The sequence below is a fragment of the Mobula hypostoma genome, chromosome 10, assembly GCF_963921235.1.
Source record: "Mobula hypostoma chromosome 10, sMobHyp1.1, whole genome shotgun sequence".
Lineage (NCBI taxonomy): Eukaryota > Metazoa > Chordata > Chondrichthyes > Myliobatiformes > Myliobatidae > Mobula > Mobula hypostoma.
This window is the reverse complement of record NC_086106.1, coordinates 27,799,689-27,811,085: the sequence shown is the minus strand read 5'-3', so window position 1 is coordinate 27,811,085 and position 11,397 is coordinate 27,799,689. Positions and strand designations below refer to the sequence as shown.

Below are 11,397 nucleotides of genomic sequence, written 5' to 3'. Positions count from 1 at the left end.
GGAGAAGCCTTTCATCTGCTCCGATTGCGGGAAGAGCTTCGCCTTCCACTCCAACTTCGTGGTCCACCTACGCTTCCACACCGGAGAGAAACCATTCATCTGCTCTGAGTGCGGGAAGGGGTTCACACAGTCATCGGAACTGATGAAGCACCAGCGGGTTCACACCGGGGAGAAGCCATTCAACTGCCCTGACTGTGGGAAGGGCTTCACACAGTTATCCAACATGCTTACACACCAGCGAGTTCACAGCGGGGAGAGGCCTTTCATCTGCTCTGAATGTGGAAAGGGATTCACACAATTATCCAACATGTATTCACACCAGCGACTTCACAGCGGGGAGAAGCCTTTCACCTGCCCTGACTGTGGGAAGGGCTTCACACGGTTATCCAACATGATTACACACCAGCGAGTTCACAGTGGGGAGAGGCCTTTCATCTGCTCTGAGTGTGGGAAGGGATTCACCCAGTCATCGCACCTAATGACCCACCAGCGAAAACACACCGGGGAGAGGCCGTTCATCTGCTCTGAGTGTGGTAAGGGATTTAGCGATTCCTGTTACCTGCTGAGCCACCAACAGCTCCACACCGGGGTGAAGCCTTACACATGCCCCGACTGTGGGAAGGGGTTCACTCTTTCTTGTGATTTGCTGAAACACCAGCGGATCCACACCGAGGAGAGACCGTTCACCTGCTCTGACTGTGGGAAGGGCTTCACCCGTTCATCGGAAGTTTTAAAGCACCAGCGTATCCATACTGGAGAGAAACCGTTCACCTGTTCAGAGTGTGGGAAGGGATTTACTGAACAATCTTACTTACTGATACACCAGCGTGTTCACAGTGAAGAGAAACTGTTCACCTGCACTGAGTGTGGGAAGGGATTCACTCAAATATTTTACCTGAAGAGACACCAGCGTGTTCACACGGGGGAGAAACCGTACGTCTGCTCTGAGTGTGGGAAGAGCTTTGCTCAGATAAACAACCTGAAGTCTCACCAGCGAGTTCACACGGGGGAAAGGCCGTTCACCTGCTCTGAGTGTGGGAAGAGATTTATTCAGTCCTGTCACCTGACAACACACCAGCGAACTCATACTGCGGAGAAACCGTTCAAATGCTCAGAGTGTGGGAAGGCCTTCAATCAAACATCATCCCTGGTCGCACACCAGCGAATTCACACTGGGGAGAAACCTTTCAAATGCACAGTGTGTGGGAAGGGATTTAGTCAACGATCTTACCTAGTGGTACACCAGCGAATTCACACCGGAGAGAAACCGTTTATCTGCTCGGAGTGTGGCAGGGGATTCAATCAACAAATCAGCCTGAAGAAACACAAGCAAGTTCACACTCGGGAGAAGCTGCTCACCTGTTCTGAGTGTGGGAAGAGGTTCACTCGGTCATCCAGCCTGGTGAAACACCAGCGAGTTCACACGAGAGACAAGGTTTGAATACGTCACGTGTGGAATATATATCCACATGCAGAGAGACCCTCTCAGGGTGATGGATTCTGCAGTTACTGCTGGGTCGGCGTGGGCTGTATCATTGTTACTTTTCTTGTAGTTTAACTTTCTTATGCTTGTTTGTGTTTTTATATATTTACGTCTATACATGGAATTGTTCCAGTGTTTACAGTTGCATTCATTGATAAAATTGCAGAATAGACAGGAGGGGAACTGGAAAAAAAAGTTTAAAAAGTCAAAAAATGAAAAGAAGTACAGAGGGCATCTGGAGTGAATCGGGCAGATGAAATTATGGCAACAAAGTTGAACACTGTATCACAAACATACAGGGTATTTGAGAGATGCAACCTCGGTGCTGTGAGAAAGAAATGTTGTTCTGCATGGAGAAGATTGGGAGTGATGGAGCATTGAATCATAGACTGGTAGCCCCAACTGTGTTGCTTCCTTATCTGGCTCAGCAGATCCACCCCCCAGACAACAATGATCAGCAGCTTCTCCTGCACCCCTACTCCATCTTTGCATCTACAAGTGAACTACGTTACCAAGGTGTTGAGGTGCTCAATGTACTGATCATAATGGAGAAAATTAACTATTTTGTGAAATTAACCCAAGATGTGCCGTCTGCTTCCCAACAGGTTTCTGCCACTTGGAGTGATCAAACACCCTGATTCCTGCTGAGATTCCCATAAGGAACTACTGGGAGCTCAGTGAGAAGGGCCTGAACTAACGTTGTTAATTACTAATTCAGATGTGAAAGTAAGTGAATAAACGTGACTCACTGCAAATAAGCTTAATTAGTTCCTGATGAAGACAATAAGGTGCTGTGGTTAATGTGCTGGAACAGTTAACAGGTGACACTTCGAAGGCCATGTGGCCGGGAGTTCAGAAGCCTAAAGGCCTGGGGAAAGAAACTGTTCCTTATCCTGACTGTCCTTGTTTTTATGCGTCATAGTCTCCTGCCTGATGGTAGAAAGTCAAAGAGGATGCTGGATGGGTGGGTGGGATCTTCAATAATAATAAGGGCCCTGCGTATACAGCGCTCCTGATAAATGTCCCGATGGATGGTGGGGAGACCCCTATGATCCTCTCAGCTGTTCTCACAGTCCCTTGTAGGGGCTTCTGGTCTGATGCTCGACAGCTCCCATAACAGTTGGAGATGCAACTTGTCAGGACTCTCAATCTCTCATTGTGCTATTTATTTATTTAGAGATTCCTCACGGATTATACCCCTCTGGGTCTTTGAGCCACAATGCCAGCAACCCACTGCTTGAACCCTAACCTAATCCCAGGACAATTTACAATGACCAATTGACCGACTGTGGGAGGAATCCAGGGCACGCAGAGGAAACCCTCACATTCCGTGGGAGATGTGTAAGCTCCTTACAGGGGAGACAGGGATTGAACTTGGAACTCTGACACCCCGAACTGAAGTAGCATCATGCTGACTGTGACAATACCGTGGTGTAATCCCCTCATTTTTGTAACGCTTAATAAATCGATCGTAAACAATTGTTTTTTCCCTCGTTCTTGACTTCCAAAGAAACTGGATCGTAAAAACATCAGGATCCAACAGCAACTTCTTATTACCTAGGAGAGACCTTGGTGATAGGGGAAAATGACGGTTAACTACGCCCTATATTTGGAGTGGAGTTTGATATTCTGAAATCGATGTCAAGTAAAAAAGGCCTGTTTAAATGCTTCTGTCTCTTAAGTGTTTAATGTCTCCCCAATACAGATTATGTACGCTGCAAAGACCAGCCATTCAGCCCAGTGGGAGCCACACTGGGAAAACTCCGAGGACCAGCCCTCCAGCCACACCTTCCCCCTCATAGCTCCCCCTGCTGGAATATTACTGCAACTCATTCTGATCTCTCAGTTGATTTGACTTCTGTTTAAACGCATAGACGCTGCTCATCTCAACTTTTCTTCCCAGTTTAACATTGTTGCAACTTTCTGATGGACATTCCACCTGGCGAATTTCCCAACTGTATTGGTGACGTAGATCCCCACTTTCCAGGCCACATCATCCTCTCTCGGGAGGTACAGAAGCCTGAAGACCCACAGCACGGGGTTCATGTGCAGCTACTTCCCTTTAACCAGTCAGTTTGTGACATAACCAGCATGACCTTAATGACGACCCCAGTAGAGCAAGACGAGAACGACTTTACTCTAAAATAGACAATATTGTTCTAATTGTGTTTCTTGTAAAAATGCTTTTCTTGTGAATGCTGCTTATCTGCAATGCTGCTGCAAGTTTTTCATTGCACCCATGCATACGTGCACTTGTGCAGGTGACAATAATCTCCACTTTGTCTTTGACAAACTTAGGGATAGGAAGAGCACAATTTACGTCCAAGGGCCTCCACGTGTGCCACAATGAGGCCACCCTCAGGGTGGAGAAACAATTCCTCATAGTCCGGCTGCGAAGCCTCCAACTTGATTTTAAGAACATTGATTGCTCCTTCCAGTAAATTTTCCCTCCTCCTTCCATCTTGTTATATTCTGCACTCTGTCCTCTTACCTCCCTGTGGTGCCCCTCCTCCTTCCCTTTCTTATGTGGTCGACTCTTGTTTTATCAGAGTCCTTTCTCCTCAGCTCGTTACCTTTGCAGGCCATTTGGCTTTGCCTACGTCTTTCCAGCCAGCTTCCCTCCCCTTCCCCTACCTTTTTATTTTAGCATCTCCCCCCTCCTTTCCATCCATGGAGAAGGACCTCAGTCTCAAACGTTTATTGTTTAAAGTGGAACGTGCAACCCCTGCCCCGACACCTCCTCCCTCACTACCATTCAGGGAGTCCTTCCGGGTGAGGCAACACTTCACTTCTAAAGTCTGTTGGGGTCATCTACTGGTATCCGTTGCTCCCGGTGTGGCCTCCTGTACGTCGGTGAGACTCGACGGAAATCGGAAGATCGCCTCGCCGAACACCTATGCTCACGCCACCGGAAAAAGTGGGATCTCCCGGTGCCCCCCCACCCCCATTTCAATTCTACTTCCCATTCTCATTCAATCCATGGCTTCCTCTACCGCCACAATGAGACCACACTCAGGTCGGATGAGTAACATCTTATAGCCTCCAACCTGATGGCATGACCATCGATTTCTTTAACTTCTGGTGATGTCCCCCCCCCCCCCCGCTTCACCATTCACCATTCACCATTCACCATTCCCCATTCCCATTTTGCTCCCTCACCTTATCTCCTTACCTGCCCATCTCCTCCGTCTGGTGCTCCTCCCCCTTCCCTTTCTTCCTTGGCCTTCGTCCTCTCCTATCAGATTCCCGCTTCTCCAGCTCTTTATCTCTTTCACCAATCACCTTTCTGGCTCTTTGTTCCGCCCCTTCCCTTCTCGCGGTTACACCAATCACCTTTCCGGCTCTTGGCTCCACCCCACCCCTTCTCGCGGTTTCACCAATCATCTTTCTGGCTCTTCGCTCCCGCCCCGCCCCTTCTCGCGGTTTCACCAATCAACTTTCTGGCTCTTTGCTCCCGCCCCTCAACTTTCCGGCTCTTTGCTCCCGCCCCGCCCCTTCTCGCGGTTTCACCAATCACCTGACACCTTGTGCTTTTTCCTCCCCTCCCCCCATGTTCCTGATCTGTCTTCTCATCTTTTTTTCCCAGTCCTGATGAAGGGTCTTGGCTTGAAACGTTGACTGTTTATTCATTTCCATAGATGCTGCCTGGCCCGCTGAGTTCCTCCAGCATTTTGTGTGTTGCTTTGGATTTCCAGCATCTGCAGAATTTCTTGCGTTACAGATTTATGTCCGTTTCTAGTACTCTGTCTCAGGAGTCAGTCGGCAACCTAGTAAATTTCCAACCATTGTCTTCCAACCACTATCAACGTTGAAAGACAGGATAACTTGAGACAAAGGGCCAGGGACTGCACACCACAGGATTAGTGTAACACGGGCACCATCTGTGGCTGGTGCGAAGTCTCAGAGCAGACGTTCGGTGTCTTGCTCATTGGAACAGCATCAGGTATCAGACAGGGGTGAAGAGGAGGCCATAATTCCAATGGGATCAGTATGTGGACAGAGGACAGGGCACGGACACCAGTGACCTTACACAGAGAGCTCGGCAGTAAGTTATCGGATGTGAACACAAGGGTGGATGGAGATGGGATCGTGGGAGAAACACTGCTTTGCTTAGATGCCATAATCTCTGCGAGACACCTAACCTGTTTTTTAGAGTGTTAGAAACATAGAAACCCCACAGCACAATACAGGCCCTTCGGCCCACAAAGCTGTGCCGAACATGTCCTTACCTTAGAAGTACCTAGGCTTACCCATAGCCCTCTATGTTCCTAAGCTCCAGGTACCTGTCCAGGAGTTTCTTAAAAGACCCTATTGTATCCACCTCCACCACTAGTGTTACTGGCATTATTTATATAACCAGATACTCTGCCCATTTTCCAGTGTCAAAAATAAGAGGAATTCTGCAACCACTGGGAATCCAAAAACAGAGTCAAGTTGATAATCATAAGCACAAGACCATGTCTGAAGAAATTGAGTGGAAAACCTTTGAAGGGGCATCACAGGTAAACAGCATTCACATTGCATGCACAGATTATGCACAGTCGTTGCATGGACACAGTTAGAATTGCAATGCAAAGTGATCATAGTGTTGTGCTGAGGCAGTGTCTAGCCAAATGTCTCATTGAATCCCATTGGATATGGGAAGTTCTAGATAGAGTGGACATGAAGAGGATGTTTCCGAGAGCATTGAGTCTAAGACCAGAGGGCAGTCACAGAATAAAAGGACGTACCTTTATAACAAAGATGTGGAGGAATTTGTTCGGCCAGCGATTGGGCATTTGGGTATATTGTAAGGCAGAATTTGACAGGTTCTTGATTAGCGGGGGGGGGGTCAAATGTTCCCGGGAGAAGGCAGGAGAGTGGGGTTGAGAGGGTTAATAAATCAGCCATAAACGCGGAGAGACCGAATGACCTAATTCTGGTGGAATGGGTGATGGGACAGAGCTGTTCTTCGACCTGGTCAGGAGGGATTTCAGACTTCCAGCCCTTCTGTCTGAAGGTAAAACAGCCGCACGGTTGTCAGTACGCATGCGCCTTTTCCGTGCGCACTGCACCCTGAGTCGGGCCGTTCGATTGGACCATCGGCGGCGAGTGGGAGATTCTTCCGTGTCCGGGTGGAGACGGTCGCCTATCGAGACTGTCTCGCCGTGTCGCGGCAGCTCGGTTCCGCTCTATCCCAGCTTGCGTTTAGGCCCAGCTTTGAGCCTCGAGGTCGATTTCAACCGTGACACGGTTCGAGTCGCCGTGGAAGTCCAGGAGAGCGCTGCGGGCTGGGGTGGGACTCCAGCCACAGTGAGTCCGGGAAGGAGGTAGCTGATTTACAGAACCGCGCCCCATCAGCCGTGAGCAAACTTCGGTCTGCACGACCATGAACTCCCTTCAGTGTCCCAGTTGCGGGAAGCGCTGCAAGCAATCAAGCGAGTTGATTGAGCACCAGCGGGTTCACACCGGGGAGAAGCCATTCACCTGCCCTGACTGTGGGAAGGGATTCGCCGCCCGCTCCAACCTCATGGTCCACCTGCTGATCCACACCGGCGAGAAACCATTCATCTGCTCTGAGTGCGGGAAGGGATTCGCTCAACCATCGTATCTATCGACACACCAGCGAATTCACAGGGGAGAAAAACCGTTCATCTGCTCCGAGTGTGGGAAAGGGTTCACCTATTCCTCCTGCCTGTTGAGACACCAGCAGCTCCACACCGGCGTGAAGCCGTTCACCTGCTCCGACTGTGGGAAGGGCTTCACTCTTTCATGTGATCTGCTAAAACACCAGCGGATCCACACTGAGGAGAGACCGTTCACCTGCTCCGAGTGTGGGAAGGGCTTCACCCGTTCGTCTGAAGTGTTAAAGCACCAGCGGATTCACACCGGGGAGAAACCGTTCACCTGCTCCGAGTGTGGGAAGGGATTTACTGAACAGTCTTACCTACTGATACACCAGCGTGTTCACAGTGAAGAGAAGCCGTTCATCTGCTCGGAGTGTGGGAAGGGATTCAATCAGTCCTGTCACCTATTGAACCATCAGCGAGTTCACACCGGCGAGAAACCGTACAGGTGCTCTGAGTGTGGGAAGGCTTATACTCAGGTAAACAACCTGCAGGCTCACCAGCGAGTTCACACTGGGGAGAGGCCGTTCGCCTGCTCCGAGTGTGGGAAGAGATTCATAAGGTCAAGTCACCTATCGATGCACCAGCGGATTCACACCGGGGAGAAACCGTTTGTATGCTCAGAGTGTGGGAAGGGATTCGCAATACCATATTACCTGTTGACACACCAGCGAATTCACACCGGGGAGAAGCCATACGTCTGCTCTGAATGCGGGAAGGGATTCAATCAAAGATCGTACCTGGTGGCGCACCAGCGAATCCACACCGGGGAGAAACCGTTCATCTGCTCGGAGTGTGGCAGGGGATTCACTCAACGATGCAGCCTGAAGAAACACAAGCAAGTTCACACCCGGGAGAAGCTGTTCACCTGTTCTGAGTGTGGGAAGAGGTTCATTCGGTCATCAAACCTGGTAAAACACCAGCAAGTTCACACTAGGGACAACGATTGAAGATGCCATGTGTGGAATATGCAGAGAGACCCTGACAGGGTGATGGAACCTGCTGGGTTAAACTGTATATTTGTCACTTTTCTCATAGGTCTACTTTCTTATGCTTATTCGTATTTTTATATATTTATCTCTACACGTGTAGTTGTTCTTCCGGCCACAGTCGTCTCTGTGTTGTATTGTGGAGACTTCTAACATCTATTGGTGGCTATTGTGTTACTTGATATCGAGAAGCTCAGGCAATGGCCAGTACTGGAAGCCTGTAAGACGACAGATGGAAGATCTCCAGGAACGTATGAGTGTTATCTAATTACTGAGGGGGAAAAAAAACTACAAAATGACTACAAGGGAAAACCGTAGAAATGCGTTTGTGGATGAAATTGACAAAAAGGCAGCATAGGATAGGTCAAAGAAGTTTAAAAAGACCTCAAAGTTAAAAGAAGTACAGAGAGCATCTGGAGTGAACCCGACAAATGAAATTATGAAAACGAAGTTGAACACTATCTCACACGCTGGGTATTTTATTTGAGAGATGCAAACTCAATGTTCTAAGAAAGAAAAGTTGTCTGGATGGAGAACGCTGGGGGATTACCGAGTGATGAAGCATAGAGTCGTAGACTATCCTTGCAAGGAAAGTCATGGCCACACACACAGCAACATCTAGGACTGTATTCTGAGATAGAGATTGCCATGTCACATTGACTGACCGAGGAACACATCTCACTGGGAATGTTTATTGGGAATTATGACAACTGATGAATATTGAACGGTCTTTCCATTGTCCACATCACCCAGAGTCATCAGGACAAGCCGAATGAATGAATGGGATCATCAACAAGGACTGAGTGAGTATCATGAGGAAGGTTGTACCATGGCCTACGGCTCTTCCTGTCGTCTTGTGTAACATCAGAGCAACCCCAAACAAGATAAAGTCCATTGGAGGTGGTAACAGGGTGACCCACGTCACTGCCAGGAGCTCTCGACCTCAGAGAAGCTGATATAGATATTATGGCAGAGAGTTTAATTAATTATTTTGTGAAATTAACCCAAGATGTGCTGTCTGCTTCCCAACAGGTTTCTGCTGCTTGGAGTGATCAAACACCCTGATTCCTGCTGAGATTCCCATAAGGAACCACTGGGAGCTCAGTGAGAAGGACCTTAACTAACGTTGTTAATTACTAATTCAGATGTGAAAGGAGGTGAAAGTAAGTGAATACATGCGACTCACTGCGAGTAAGCTAAAGTGGTTCCTGACGAAGACAACAAGTGCTGCTAATCTCCAACCCAGTGCCTACTCTGCTGGGTAACAGTGGGCAAATCAGTGAAGACTGAACAGAGTCGATAACTACTGCTTACTAAAGTGTTTATTCATATATTATCCGTTTTTACATTTTTACCAAGTTTCCCTATAAAAAATACCTTTGGTCCCATTACAGTAGGGGACAGGGTTTTAAGCAATCAGCTATCTCTCTCTGATGTAATTTGATCAGATTTGTCCCTAAACTGTGGTGTTACAGGAAATATAAGGTTAAAAAAGTGTTTGCAGTTTTAGAAAGAGTAATCAATGGATGGGATTTCTTTAACTGGATTTAATTCAGGAAACTGAAGTCACTCTATTATTGAATGTCCTGATATGCCTTAACATAATTTAGATGTTTTATTTGTAAAAGGGAAATCATTACTAGAGCAGCTCAAACTCACATAAATGTACCTGTTTACTAATATAATCAACCTAACACTGACGTAACTGTATGAATGCCCATTTATATTTACATCACTTTGGTGGATTTTTGTTTCCTTATACCCGGTAGGTTCCACAAGTTTTTCAGCCTCAGAATTTCCAGAAGTATTCAATAAAAAATAAATTACAAAAAAAAAAATTTCCAAAAGTAATAATTTGGCACGGTAGTGTAGTGGCTAGCACAACACCTTACTGTGCCATTGATCTGAGTTCATTTCCTGCCACAGTCTGTAAGGAGTTTATATGTTCTCCCTGTGACCTTATGGGTCTCCTCCGACACTCCAGAGGTGTACTAGTTGTTAGGTAAATTGGTCATTGTCAATGGTCCCGTGAGACATGGGTTAAATCGGGTGGAGGGGGTTTGCTGCGTGGTACAGCTGAAAAGGCCAGAAGGGCCTATTCTGCAGTGTATCTCAATAAATCAATGTAAAGTTGGTTCAGTTAGATCAGGGTTGGGGTGGTGGATTGGACTGTATATTGTTAATTTCATCTGTTTTCAATTTTGTTATGTTTATTTGTATTTTTGTATAATTACCTATCTACATGTAGTTCCATGTTTTCTGCTGATTGCAGTTACCTCTTTATTTTTTGTGGAAACTACTCAGTTCCAGTGGTGGGTATCGCATTATTTAAATTATTGGTTAATTTAAGCAATGTGATTTGGATGAAATGCTCACTATCAGTAGTCTGGTATAAGAAAACCACACTACCTTTTGTTCTCCTCTTTGCCACTCACCACACTTCCCCTCGTTTCCTTTGTTCTTGTACTGCTAATAAAATATTTGTAAGCAACAAGTTTTATGCCTCACTCTTGACTTCTGAAGAAACTAGATCACGAAAATATCAGCATCTGAAAGGCAGGTAGTAATTACCCCGGAATGAACTCTGGTGATTAAGGGAAACACTTTCTTTTAATTAAACTCCATCACAGTTATAGGGTTTGATATTCTGAAATCTACACTAACTAAAGAAGTTCTGTTTAAAGTATTTTTGTCTCTGAAGTGTTTAATGTCTTCCCTGTACAGAACACGTACGGTGCAAAGACCAGCCATTCAGCCCAGCGGTAGCCACAATGGGAAAAACCCGGGACCTCACTTCCTGCCAGAGTTTCTTCTCCACAACTGTGCCTACACAGCTCCCCCTGCTGGAATATTACTGCATCTCCTTCCGCTATCTCTGTTGATTTGGCTTCTGTTTAAATGCATCTCTGCTGCTCATCTGAACTCCACCCCCACCCCCGTCCAAATTTCTTGCAACTTTCTGATTGACAAACCACCTCATGAATTTCCTGTAAGTATTTGTGACAAAGATCCCAGCTTCCGGGCTACACTATCTTCTGTCTGTTACTGTCAGGCAGGAGGTACAGGAGCCTGAAGACCCACCAGTATAGTAACACTATAATGGTTTTACACTAAAGTTGTCTGCATTGTTGTTCCAATTCTGTTGTTTCTTGAAAAGAAAAACTTGTGAATGCTGTTTATCTGATTCTGTGAGCCTGCGACGCTGCTGCAAGTGTTTCATTGCACCCATGCATCCACGCACATATTGTACTGTACTGCTGCCAAAACGACAGATTTCACCATGTGATAATAAAGCTGATTCTGACATTGGCAGGGCATT

The 11,397-nt window shown here is 46.9% G+C and overlaps 1 protein-coding gene and 1 pseudogene across 2 annotated transcripts in view; both read left to right on the top strand.

The window, feature by feature from the left end:
* The window catches only part of LOC134352756 (gastrula zinc finger protein XlCGF26.1-like), a 3,883-nt gene extending 780 nt beyond the window's left edge, over positions 1–3,103 (top strand). Inside the window, exons 1-2 of one of the 2 annotated variants that reach the window (XR_010019456.1) lie at positions 1–2,209; positions 2,661–3,103. The exon at positions 1–2,209 is cut by the window's left edge and continues 780 nt beyond it. Coding sequence is in view for 1 of the 2 variants with exons in the window: in XM_063060186.1 (XP_062916256.1) it covers positions 1–1,441 (1,441 nt within the window). In the remaining variant the exon portion in view is untranslated. The other variant, XM_063060186.1, reaches the window with a different exon arrangement.
* LOC134352465 (zinc finger protein 208-like) overlaps positions 1–10,592 on the top strand; it is a 37,466-nt pseudogene extending 26,874 nt beyond the window's left edge.
* The last annotated feature ends 805 nt before the right edge of the window (positions 10,593–11,397 follow it).